Source organism: Colobus angolensis, unplaced genomic scaffold (genome assembly GCF_000951035.1).
Source record: "Colobus angolensis palliatus isolate OR3802 unplaced genomic scaffold, Cang.pa_1.0 Scaffold190, whole genome shotgun sequence".
Taxonomy (NCBI): domain Eukaryota; kingdom Metazoa; phylum Chordata; class Mammalia; order Primates; family Cercopithecidae; genus Colobus; species Colobus angolensis.
Genome location: NW_012115044.1, coordinates 2,840,406 through 2,854,192, shown reverse-complemented (window position 1 = coordinate 2,854,192; position 13,787 = coordinate 2,840,406). Strand labels below are relative to the sequence as shown.

Here is a 13,787-nt window from a genome sequence, read left to right as displayed (position 1 = left end):
GCCCAGAGAAACCCCTTTATTAAACTTAGCCTCTTTGGCATTCTGGAACATTTAATTCATTGATTATTAAACACTAAACCTCTTAGGCTAAATAAGAAACTCTCAAAATGTAAGAAAGCTGACTTGGTGCAAGAGACTTAAGAAAGTATTTTCTTTATGTTGAGAGTGTTTAGTGAGACTGCTCTTTCTGTAACAATCTGTATCACCACTGAGCAAAGCCCATAATGGTTAAAGTCAAATCATAGACCTATCCTTACTTTATAGGACGATTATCCAGTATATCAAGCCTCTGGTCAGTAGGACCTCATCAACCTGGATGATAACTTTTTTTTATTGCATTGCCATTTCATGCTGTTAAGACCATGTTGCTTTGGAAATTAGGACTTACCCATCTTAGCTTCTCTTTTGCTTTACTATGTGGTATCTCCCAACTGAAAAATGCAGAAAAAATTTTATTCTCCTTGTAATGTTGTGAATTCCCAACAATAATCTCACATTGGGTTCACCCAATGCCAATGCCAAATAATCAGAAAGTGATTAATTCCTTTTCTCCACATTTAAAGGTTTGTTTTTTTTTAAAAAAAAAAAAAAAGCATTGATTTGTTTTTATAAATAGTTTTCTATTCTGATGATAAATGTTATGCATTCTCATTATGGAAGAATTTGAAAAATATGAAACTATAACAAAGAAAATAAAGCTCATATGTAATCCCTATCCTTAGAGATAACACCATTAATGCAATATAAACAAATGTTTTGTCTGAATGTTTGAGCTGCCAGTGTACTACAGAAAGTTGAAGTTTAAAACCTAAAAAGTCTTCTATTTTCCATGCTCTCTGAAGCTGGGCATGTTTCTGTTACTTGTTCAAGGTTATAGCAGAGGCATGCCCAGGAGCCGCCCTCCTACCTGGGCCAGGGTGCTCTCCACAGTGATGTGCACACCCAAAGTGCTTTCAGGTCTAAGTCAAATCTTGACTCACAAGGGATTTCCTTCATGCACCTCCAGGATCCCCAGTAAGGGTCCTCCTTTCAGATGTGGGGGCTCATCTGTTCTCTCTCCAAGTTGTCGTATTAATATTGTCCATTTAATAGATGTGTTCTTTTTAATGCAATGACAATTTAATCTTTTCTTCACATTCTATTCACTATAGAATATTTGATATAAGGAGTGAGGCCCAAATATTGTATTCACATTTTTCAACAAGAAATTATACCAGCATCATTTTAGTTTGGTTTCATTCATTCATTCAATGAGGAATTAACACCATTTGTTTAGGGCTGCAGTATTCTGGTACTGTCTACTCATGCCTATGTCATTATTTACTCTCAGAGAGGATCAAACTGAAGTCCATTTCTAGTCACAGACAACTATAAAGAAGAAAAGCCTTTAGCACTATTTGAAAGTAAAGTGTAGCATTCCTTGCCGGCCCAAATCTAGCTAAGGGAGGCCAACTTCCTTTCGCGAATATTGATGACATGCTAAGCTTGCTTAGTTTTCTCAGTTGGTTTGATATATTCTGTTAGTCATGAGGACAGCGGTCCACCTATTACCTAAGAAAATAGGAGCCGGGCGCGGTGGCTCAAGCCTGTAATCCCAGCACTTTGGGAGGCCGAGATGGGCGGATCACGAGGTCAGGAGATCGAGACCATCCTGGCTAACACGGTGAAACCCCGTCTCTACTAAAAAATACAAAAATCTAGCCGGGCAAGTTGGTGGGCGCCTGTAGTCCCAGCTACTCAGGAGGCTGAGGCAGGAGAATGGCGGGAACCCGGGAGGCGGAGCTTGCAGTGAGCTGAGATCCGGCCACTGCACTCCAGCCTGGGCGACAGAGCGAGACTCCGTCCCAAAAAAAAAAAAGAAAAGAAAAGAAAATAGGAAGGCCGGGGATGTTGGCTCATTTGGGAAGCCAAGGCAGGCAGATCATCTGAGGTCGGGAGTTTGAGACCAGCCTGACCAACATGGAGAAACTCTGTCTCTACTGAAAACACAAAATTAGCTCGGCATGGTGGTGTACGCCTGCAATCCCAGCTACTCGGGAGGCTGAGGCAAGAGAGTCGCTTGAACCTAGGAGATGGAGTTTGCGGTGAGCCGAGATTGTGCCATTGCACTCCAGCCTGGGCAAAAAGAGCGAAACTCTGTCTCAAAAAAAAAAAAAGAAAGAAAGAAAGAAAGAAAAGAAAATAGGAAGAATCTTAAGGTTGAGATTCAAATCCATTTCTCTATTTTGACTCTTTTCCCACTTCACTAGACCCAGAGTGATTACTCTGATTCTCAGAAAACATTATTCTAGAAATATTAAGCATTGAGGTTTATACAACATGAATATCATACATGGGAGAAAATCAAAAGCTCTAATAATTCAAATAGGAATCACAAGGCAAATACTTTTCTATGGCAAAAGAAAAAAATAATATTTGCAAGTACAAGCTGCTAATCCCTAAAGCCTCTGAGTGAAGAAATCTGTGAGAAAGACATTAATAGCTTTCAAAGTGTGACTTGAAAATTGAATTAATAAAAATTGCCCCCCTTTAAGCCACTATAATTATAAAGGTTTTATTTTTCAAAATGGTGGCCAATAAATAAATAAATAAACAAAGGTCAGAGGGCAAAATCCATAAATTTCCATGGCAGAATCTTACAAATGTGATGCCTCAGGTCCTTGACATCAGTGAGGAAGCAGCAGCAGGTGCGACCTCCTCCTCTGTTTCTTTTATTACATTTCTTAATAATTTTCACCCTACCCCTTTCTGCAATTTCCAGGAACTGGAGGATAAAATCCCTATTGAATTTGGACTTTTTTCTGTCCCACTTCTGCAAATACACACTCTTACCAGCTCTGGCCCAGACTTTTTAAAGTGCCACTAATTATTCTTATGTCATTTTCAAAACCTGCAGCACATCAGAGGGTTGGCCTTATAGAAAGACTTACATCACCCACATAGAGATAATGTTTTCTTTTACAAATGGCTGCAGTAGGTTGAAAAATAAGACATTTGTGTTCAAGTAAATACCCTAGAATTAGAACAACTGTGCAAACAATATAAACTCCCCAAACTCTTCATTACCTACATGTGAATGTGAATGAACTCTTGTGAGTAGAGAGGATTGGAGAAAAGTTGTCAGAAGTCAAGATTCAAAGTACTAAATGTCAATTCTTTTCCTTATGAGTGTGTTGTACCCTCACTTCATCTCCCAGATAGAACTCAAAGAAAGCAAAATGCCAAAATTTTCCACACATAAAGACATGAAGATTTCCTAAGATAATGAGGGAGTTCCCAAACTATAAACTGTAGTTTCCAACGGAGCATCTTTCATCTTTGCAACACTCATTTGAATTTTTTCAGGGATGTGGATGGAGGAAAGGGGAGAAAGAGAGACAGAGAAAGAGAAAAAAATCATGTCACATAGTGAGAGATAAGAGTAAGAGATTATAGTAAAGGGTAAGAGGAAGAATATATCTTCAAAAGAAACTTGGAGTTTTATTTGTTAAGGTTTACATTTTTATTAGTCATGAAGGTATTTGAAAATAAAGCTCAGCCCTCCAAAACATGTTCTACCCGCCAGGATTTGGGAAATAATACAAGGACCTCTTGGCCCCATGTGGCTCTTCAAAGAACTGTGAATTCCCAACAATAATCTCACCTTGGGTTCGGGCACTGTGGTTCTAAAAAGAAAATAGAATCTCCCCTCTCTAGAATCTTAACTAGGGTAACACTTGAGGTATTAATTGATTTATTCAGTCTCTCATTCACTTCTTTCTTTATGCATTCAGGTATTTGTTCAGCATATCTACTGGATCCTTCTTCTGTGCTAGAGAAATACCAAGCTGAGGATACAGCAGGGAACAAGGCAGATACACTGTCTATGCCAATAAGAGAGCTTGAATCAATGTTTTCGATGGTGCAGGCTAATGTGGCTGGGTATAACGAATCCGAAAGTTAAAAATCAAGGACAGATTAGCTTAAACAAATGTCTCAAGGCACTTGCCTTTCCTAATATTAAATTATTTGCCCATTGCCGCCTTCTACTACCTCATCAGGAGCTAAGATCTAAGCATATGATGGTAAGGCTTTTAAGAGAAAGCCTAGTACATTCTCTATACTAGAATCCCCCAGTGTTGTGTTTTGCATTGCTTCAGTCGATTTACCTTTCTCTATTATGCCTTGTACCTTCACTGCCATACTTACTTGTTAAGTGTATTTGCTGAAGCAAGATTAATATGTAGTTAGAAGTTTTCCTGGAAGGCATAAAAATCATAGGTTCCAGGTTATGTTCTAAGCACAGTGCCCTGGAAATCTCTGCAAAAATTATATCCCTGGCAATACAGTTTGATTCACAAAAATGAGATTGCATTTTCACTAGAAAAGCAACAATAATTTTTAGGTGTTAAATGCAAAAAGATTTCTGTCTATAACAACAGAAAAGTCCCCTCTTGAAGAGTAATATTTCATGCGTGGCCTGACACTGGAAAAAAAAAAAGTGTTTATTTCTTCCACTATTGCCACCTCGTGGACAAAGGTGATTCATTTGGACAGCACACAGGAGCATGTCTTAGTATTACCACAAGATGGCAACACATAACCACATTTTCAAAAATGTGCTCAGCCTGTTCTCCTACAGAAGGTGATGGGTAGGAAATAATAGTCCAAAATAAGCATTCCATTCTCTTTTCCTAAAGAAAAATGGAATTCCAAGTGTTAAGATCTTCAGTATTTCACAAAGAAGTTGATTTACTACAGGCATAGGGAGGAGTACTGAATATTTAACTGGCAACTTGTTCTGCTTTTTAAAGATATTTCAAGCAAATGTATATTTCATATCTGAATTTTTCTGATATTAGCTTCACAGAGAATATTTGGGAATGTTTTTTATATGCTTCTTGTAATCAGCTGTCTCTAGTTGATTCATAGGGGAGAATCTGTTTCCTAAGAGATCCATTAGAATCCATTAGAACATGTGGATTCTTACCCACACCTAGGCCAGTGACAGGTTAATGCGGGCACATTGCTAGACTTTTACTGACCAAATGTACCCTAATCAATCTGCTTTCCTGTCACTTTTTTTTTTTTTTTTTTTTTCTGACAGAGTCTCACTCTGTTGCCAGGCTGGAGTGCAATGGTGCCATCTCACTGCAACCTCCACCCCCACCCAGGTTCAAGCGATTCTCCTGCCTCAGCCTCCCGAGTAGCTGGGATTACAGACACGCACCACCACACCCAGCTAATTTTTTGTATTTTTAGTAGAGATGGGGTTTCACCATGTTGGTCGAACTCCTGACCTCGTGATCCGCCCACTTTGGCCTCCCAAAGTGCTGGGATTACAGGCATGAGCCACTGAGCACGGCCACTTTTTTTTTTTTGAGATGGAATCACGCTCTATTGCCCAGACTGGAGTGCAAGGGCCTGATCTCGGCTCACTGCAATCTCTGACTCCCCGGTTCAAGTGATTCTCCTGCCTCAGCTTCCCGAGTAGCTGGGATTACAGGTGCGTGCCACCACGCCAGGCTAATTTAGTAGAGATGGGGTTTCACTATGCTGGCCAGGCTGGTCTCAAACTCCCAACCTTAGGTGATCCGCCCTCCTTAGCCTCCCAAAGTGCAGGGATTATAGGTGTGAGCCGCGCCCAGCCTCCGATCACCTTTTTTGTGCTAGAATCTCCCAGTGTTTGTTCATCATGTTGTTGCAATTATATATATATATAAATTATTTGGACTTGTAATGCCATTACTTACTTGTTAAGATATATTTTTCTCTCTCCACTAAAATTGCACTAATAATCCTGTGTAGAAGGGATGTTACCACAAAATTGACAACTTTCATTTATTGAGCATTTATTGTGTGTCTGGCACCATTGTAAGTATAGTATGTTGATTAATTGATCTAATTCATAGCACAAATTTATAAGGTGCATGTAAAACTCATTTTAGAGATGATGAAACTGACACAAACAGAGGGTAAGAGAAAGCTTTCAGCAGAATCATTGGGCTTCCTACCTGTCTGGATTTCTGAACAATTGCTTGAAATCATTCCCATGAAGCCTGTGTACCAGAAACTTAGTGTTCTTTAACTGAGGATGGCCTCATTGAGGATTGAGGCCTCTTTTAGGAAACAGCATCGCTCTGTGGCCTTAAGGGGTTCTTAAAAATTCTTACCATAATAAGCTATGAGGCTTAATGCACGAAAGAAGGAAAGTTGCACTTTGCACAAGAGTCATGCCTTTCCAGCCAGTACTGAATCGTTTAAATGTCCCAGTGATACCTCTTGAGTCATAGAGGCATTACTTTCATAAAAACTGCTGAAGGGGTATTGTGGAATAATGGGCTAGGTTCTGTCTAGAGAAGTGGGAGCCCTAAATTTCAGTCTCAGCCTTGCCTCTCACTTTGCAAATGACCTCTTTGGGCCTCAGTTTCCTCATGTTTTCATGAACACATTCTCCACACTGCCTTTCAATATTTTTTAATGCAATATGTAGATCCAAAAGAAAAGATGTCAAAGCTGGTATTATGAAAGGAAGCCAGTGGCAGTATGTTTAATATACAACTTAAAACAGCAGTGGGTAGATGATGAGACATATACAGAACAACTAGAGACAACAGCTAAAGACTATTGTTTCATGTATTAATAGAACCTGGCTTCACTTCCAGGGTGAGTGCTGGCTTCTGCTAGGAGAGGAGAATTCTTACTCCATCTTTCTGTATGAACTTGCAGCATGTTGCATTTGTTAAATAGAAATAACTGGAAGTGATGGGCTTCAAGGACAAAAGACAGGTTCTGTATTCCACCAGCAGTTTGGGCTCTTCTATCTGAGCACCCACTAAGTTGTTCCTGAGCTTCAAAGAGGTATCCTACAGAAATTGTACATGCTTGCTTCTAAAGACCTAAGAACAGTGTGGTTTACTTGATAAAGATACTTAAAAGAGAAACCAAATATTTAACCTACCTGAGCTCTTCCGACCCTGAGACTTATTTATAAATTAAACAAATATTTACTGAATATCCACTACCTGCCAAGCTCTAATCTAAGCACAAGGGATACAGCATTTGAAAAGGCATACACAGTTGCTGCCCTCGTGGAGCATATATTCTAATGGAGAAGATAAACTATAAACAGGCAGAAAGTATACACTTAACATGATGTCAGGTTAGAGGTAAGTGCTATGTAGATTAGTAAAGCAGGGTAAAGGAATAGAGAAAATAACAGAAAATGCTATTTTTAACAAGATGGTGAGAGGAGTCCTTTTCACACTGGTGTCATTTCAGCAGAAATCTGAAGGAAGTGACTAAGTGATCAATACAAAGATCTGGTGGAAGAATATTCCACGCAAATGAAAAGCGAGTGTGAAGGTTTTAAATTGGAATAGACTTGATCTGTCGGAAGAAGAGCAGGACGGCCAATTGGCTTGAGTGGAATAAACCACGGCAAAATGGTAGGACAAGGTTATGGATCAGACACATTCTATTGTTCCACTGAATCGCAGTCAAGAGTACCTTTACGTTCCATACTCAGAGTTCTTGAACCTGTCTACATGCATACAATGTAGCATCAGGTATTTGAAGCTGCAAATCATTTTTGCCACCTCCAACTGCACAACATCTGTTCCAATAAAACAATCTCTTTCCATTTGCCTTTCTGTCTGTCTCTACCAATATTCTTTCCTATTAAAATGTTCTTTCCTCCTTTTCTCTTATTCTCCTTTCAGTGGAGAGTATCAGACTACCTTTGTGTTTCTTCTTAATTGATAAAGATTTTTTATTTGTTTTTGTTTTGCTTAATGTTTCTTATTTTAGAAATTGGTACCACCGTGCGCTTCAAGCAAAAAGGTATGGTTCTTATTTTTGGTTACCTTCCATATGTCAAAATTAAGGCTTCACAGCAATATATTGTTGTCTTATATACTTGAGTTTCAGTGGAATAATTTGTGATAACGATTTCCTTAACACAACTGGCATTATTTTTTCCAAATTGTGAACTTTTTCATTTACAAATAGTTCCTGATCAAACCCATGACCCTTACATTGCTCTTGACAGTAATTTATTTTTAAATCCCTGGAACAGAGCAAGGTATGCTTTGCCCTACTCCCTGTTCCTACTTTCCCTTTCTTAAGTATTCATGGTTCATTCTGACAGAGCTGCAGTTTTGGAAATGCTCATTGCCCAGTGACAGGGCTCTCAGAAGAGATGCAGAGCCTAATTTACATTCACTTGTTGACTTCCTAAAACAGACCCTAAAATGCACTTGCAGTAACTCAGAATTTAGTTACTAATTCTGAGGTGCTGTCTTTACAAGTCCAATAAATCACAGTCCCTAACAGTGTCTATCTCTAAACCAGAGCCACAGAGGCACCTATGTGGCCAGACCCCACCCTCTTCACTTCCTGAAGGTCACCTACATGATTATAATTGTCTCATATGAAGGCATCTTCCTCTGTGAGTCTCAGAGGGGTGAGACAACCAAGATAACTCTCAATTGTGGAAACCTATTCTTGTGGAACTTATGTCCACCTGTGATCAAGAGCCACAGAGATTATGGACACTTTGTTGCTTACTCCCAAGAAAGGGCCAGCACCGTGTTTATGGTCAGTGCTACAAGGTCCTCCCTGAAGGCAACAGGGAAGAGGCGGCCATGAATATATACTCAGAAACAGGATCATTTGAGGCCTTCAAGAAGGCATAAAATATTGTCCCTTTCAGCCCTTCTTTACTTCCCAATGCCACGATTACCAATTATGTTTTAATCTTAAGTGGCTAGTATTATATGTAATACATTATGGATTTGATATGTGGCTGAAGAAATAGGGCATACCTTTTTTTTTTTTAATTTCAAAGACAAGATAAACTGCCAGTGTCACCAGAAGTTCTACGTATTAGACTAAAATTTTAAAAAATTGTATGCCAAAATACTTGCTGCTGTGTTGATGAAAAAGATGTGATGATTCTGACTTTACCGTGAGAGTGTTACCAAAATCTCACTTTATACAGAGTAGAGAAAATACATAAAGAGCTAAAGAAAATGTAGGAAGAGCTCACATTGTATTGATTTTAAGACCCATTACTCAAAGAAAACATCGATATAGTAGTTCCCCCTTATCCGCAGGGGATATGACCTCAGGACCCCAGTGGATATCTGAAACTGCAGATAGTACAGGACCCTACCTATATACACTATGTGTTTTCTTATACATACCTACGATGAAGTTTAATTTATAAATTAGGCCCAGTAAGAGATTAACTACAATAATAATAAAACAATTCTAACAATATACTGTACTAAAAGTTATGTGAATGTCATCTCTCTCTTTCTCTGTCTCTCTGAGTATCTTATTGTACTGTATGTACCTCAGGTAAGTGAAACGGCAGAAAACAAAGTCACCATTAAGGGAGGACTACCGTATTTCCCCTCCTCTAATTTGCTAGAGTCTGAGCTTTAATCCTCTTTCACCCAGAGGAGGTTGTACTGGCAGAAAATGGACAGTAGGTGGCGCCAAAGTCAATTTTATCAGGCTTCCTTTTAACTATGTCTTCCCAGGATGCGAGCATGCCTTAGTCGGCTGCGCTAGATGTTACGGGAGGCAGATTCTTAGGAGACTTTGTAGATTCGTGTTCTCCTTTGTTAAACAAGTGTTTTACAAATTGTTTAGAATTTTGTCCTATTTTCGGTCACTCAATCAGCCCTTAATAATTCTGAGAGAATTCAAACTTTAACTCCTCTAGCTTTTTTTTCTCGTATGGCTGAACTACGAACTGGAATAAAATGATTTGTCTATGATTTCTTAGTGGCTGAAAGGAATACCCAAGGACCACTGAGAGCATAATTAACAACCCCTTTTAATGAATTTAGTCCTAAATCCAAGAAATGGGCTCTCAGGAGGAGCAACAGAAAACTGTTGACCAGATTTGAATTACAAAGTGTCTCTAAGCATACGCTTTCTTAAACAGGTGTTGAAAAATCATCTGGTCCTTTCCTTGAGATTTTACTGAAAGACAAATCAATTGGCTCCAGATCCTGAATGAAATTTATAGTCTAGAGACTTGCCGAAAAATTCTCATATCCCTCAATTTCAGAATGTTTTATCAGTCTTGCCCTTAATCACAAATTCCCTTTCATTGTTATGGGAAAGTGCAATCCAGCATTCACCTGGACACAGAATCTCACTTAATCCACCTTGGGGTTAAGAACCTTGACCTGGCATGTTGACTTACGATTTGCAGTCCTGCTGCAGCTGAATTTTGCTCCTTAGAGTCAACATTTAAAACCTTGACCCAATTCACAAATCAATGCCTTTGATTCAGGTTGGTATTTCATCTCTTTCTGTAATCCAAACTTCTGCATTTGGATTAGTAATAATGCAATTTACTAAATGTTTACCAGATACCACATATATTAGTGGGTGTGCACATATATAACACACATATACAATGTGGTTAGAGACTAAAATATGATTTTTATCTGTTATATGAAAAACACGTAGCAAATTTTTGAATTGTGGTTCTATTTGCCCATCTATTCTTAAGGCTAATTTATGTTTGCAGACTCTTGCTTTCATTTTATCTGTCAGTATATGAAAGCACTTGCTGAGCTTGGCCATCTGGTGTGGGAAATAAGATTTATCATTTGCATTTCCACAAATAAGCAGAAATTTCATAACTCTGAAGTAAAACATAATTAATGATTTTGCTGATTATTCTTCCCTGAAATAGCCATTAACTGAAGTAGTCTCCTATGCAGTCACATATATCTATAATTGCATACACACTTGTGATGATTTCCCAACTACCACCCATTTACCCTTGTATTTTTAAGCCTATTTATTTACTCTCAAGCCCAATTATGAAAGGAGTAAGTCATATAAGTAGACTAAATAGCTATATGAGAGCACTTAATAAATAATAATTGATAGAGATGAAGATATGTTTAACTGATGCACAAAATAAGTTTCAAATATACTTGTACATCACTTAATGACTGGGATACATTCTGAGAAATGCAGTATTATGTGAATTCATTCTTGTGAGCATCATAGAATATACTTACACAAACCTTGATGGTATAGCTTACTACACACCTAGTGTATATGGTATAGCCTACTCCCAGGCTAAAAACCTGTAAGCATGTTACTATACCGAATACTACGGGCAGTGGTAAGTATTTGTGTATATAAACTTACCTAGACATAGCAAAGGTATAGTAAAAATGCAGTGCTCTAACTTTATAGGACCACCTTTGTATACATGGTTCATCTTTGACTGAAATATAATGTAGCACATGACTGTATATAATAATATTATAAAAGATAAAATTAAAGATTATTAACATAGTTACACTGGGATTCCCCATTATAATGTAGAATAGCATGTGAAAATAGCAGTTAATTCTGAATTATTTGTAAAAGATCAATAATATGTGTGCATATCATGTGTATATATAAGTATATAACATATATACTTTGTATGTATGTGTATGTATACATGTATTATCAAGAATGTTATATGTGAACATGTTTATCTAGGTTCATTTATTCTGTAATATATTTTTCAATAATGGAATTTTGGCTTTCTCGAATACTTACCACCATCAAATAAAATAAGATTAGTCTTAACCTTGCCAAGATATCATTCAGCTCCAGGATGTCTACAGGATAATCTAGCCTGTCCTTGCACCAAAAATGAGATTAAGGCAATCAGCAGAATTGGACTCTTTCTGAAAATCTCTTGTTTTACACTATCTCTGGTGCAAACACAAGTATTTTTTGCCTAACCCTCTATGGTTTTAATTTTTGTGTAGTTTTTCTCTGTTTTGAAAACCTCAGCAATACACAAATACAACCAAACCTGCCAAGGAGCTCTTGGCATCTAGTATACATAGAGAGACTAAAAGGTTAGGAAAGTAACATTCCTACCAGCCCAAAAGCCCTGGGGGAAGTTGCCACTAAGAAAGCTTGAAGGTCCCAAAAGTCCAAAAAGGGTGGGAGCAGGAGACACAGAAGTAGATTAGGAAAGGCCTTGAGCTGACTTAAGACACTTGAATTAAGCACCTGGTCAACAATTACTAATCGGGTGCTTTCATGCAAGATACAGCATCTCATTGAACTTAATTCCTCATGAAATAAATGCATGAACCTGAAGGTAGCTAAGGTGTCTTTTGTTAATATGGATCCTATAACAATTCAGAAAATTAGATAATTAATTCATCGAATCTCTCTATTCTGTGTCTCCATAGATTTACACATAATACAGTTCATTTTATACTGTATGCTGATCAAAGTTTGTATATGTTCATATTTTTATATTAGGTGGTGTTTTTAATATTCTCAAGAAGGTATTCTAGTCAAAACCCTCCTATCAAAAATCTTCTTTGCAACGATAATAGTTGTCTCCTTGTTTTTGTTTGTGCTGGCCATTTTAATCAAACCCAAGTTTAATTTGCTGAATGTTGACAGGAGACTTACAGGTACCCCTTTACTCTGTAGTAGTGACAGGCAAAGACTCTGGAGCTAGATACCTGGGTAAAAACCCCAGTTCCTCTGCTTGCAAGTTGTGTAAACTTGTACAGTGGATCCAACCTCCCCGTGCCTCGATCATTTCACTGTAAAACAGGTTTCATCTTAGTATCCACCTTATAGCATGGTTGTGTGCTTATATTTATAGGGTAGTTGTGACAAAATCGTGTAGTAAGTGCTGTATAAGTGTTTGTGGTTTTGTTTTTATTGTTGTTGTTACTTTTTTTATTGACATAAAGCATAGATTAGGAGACCATGGAATGTGGCATTTTTCCCTTATCCTATCTCCGATTGGGTATGTTTGTAAACAGTTTTGGAAAAATTCACATACCAGGGGATGCTTCCATCATACCTGCAAACCATCATAGCTTCACACACACACACACACACACACACACACACACACTCACCCACACATAATCCATCTGCATATGCACCCTCAAAATTTTAAAGTGACTGACAATTACAGTCACACAAGTTTCTCTCTTGAACATCATTGTTTAAGTATGTAGTCTTAAATCCAAAAGTCCTTGTAGTGAAAACTACTGTTTTTTTGCTTTAATGGGATATGAGCAGAACTCATAAAGGAGAAAAATGGAACAAGCAAAGCACAGACGATAAGCTCTTTTGCCAGACCACTGATTTCCTCCTCCCCAATCCTCTCTTTTATGAACACACAAGCCCCTTCTCCAGCTTCCTATCCATCCTATTTCCCCTCTCAGACCCACACCCACATCCCCCAAATTGTGTCCACACTGGGAAAACTAAGATGGCAGCAGGAAACACGGATTGCCATTCCAGGTTAATCTGGGTGAGTTCAAATCTCAGTTCTGCTCATGGTTGGGACTTGCCTCTCAACCTCTCTTGGTGGGTTTGTTTATTTGTGGTGGTGTTGTTATTATCGTCTTTGTTTTTGATTTTTAAAGTGACAAATGAAGAGTTTGGAGGAGTTGATCCTTTGCTGCCTCTTAAGATTTTAAGATGTGCTGACTTATTTTATCCCTTGCTAAGGTACCATCTAGCCATAAGCATTACTTTAAAACAGTTCCCCTCCCCGTTAGCAAATAAGTAATTACTGCCTCTCCCCGGGGACAGAGGGAGTCATGGTTTGGTTCCTTGCTTTATTGGTGGAGATGCTGTGATGAATTGGCCAGAAGACCCATGTCTGACTGCTGAAGGACCCTCACCAATGCTTAGAACCTTAATGAGTGCTGGCACCAGAGGACTACTGAGGGCAGGGCCAACAGGAGGAGGCTGGGTGAACCAGAGCCTGCTGCACCATGAGACAC

General features: G+C 38.4%; 1 protein-coding gene across 3 annotated transcripts in view; it reads left to right on the top strand.

Annotated features, from left to right (window-relative positions):
• The window catches only part of LSAMP (limbic system-associated membrane protein), a 673,240-nt gene that overhangs the window by 651,201 nt on the left and 8,252 nt on the right, over positions 1-13,787 (top strand). For 2 of the 3 annotated variants that reach the window (XM_011940607.1, XM_011940608.1), the window contains one exon: positions 7,789-7,821. The exons of the other annotated variant lie outside the window; for it this stretch is intronic. In XM_011940607.1, coding sequence (XP_011795997.1) covers positions 7,789-7,821 — 33 coding nt within the window. The remainder of the gene's footprint in view (positions 1-7,788; positions 7,822-13,787) is intronic. 3 annotated transcript variants of the gene reach the window in all.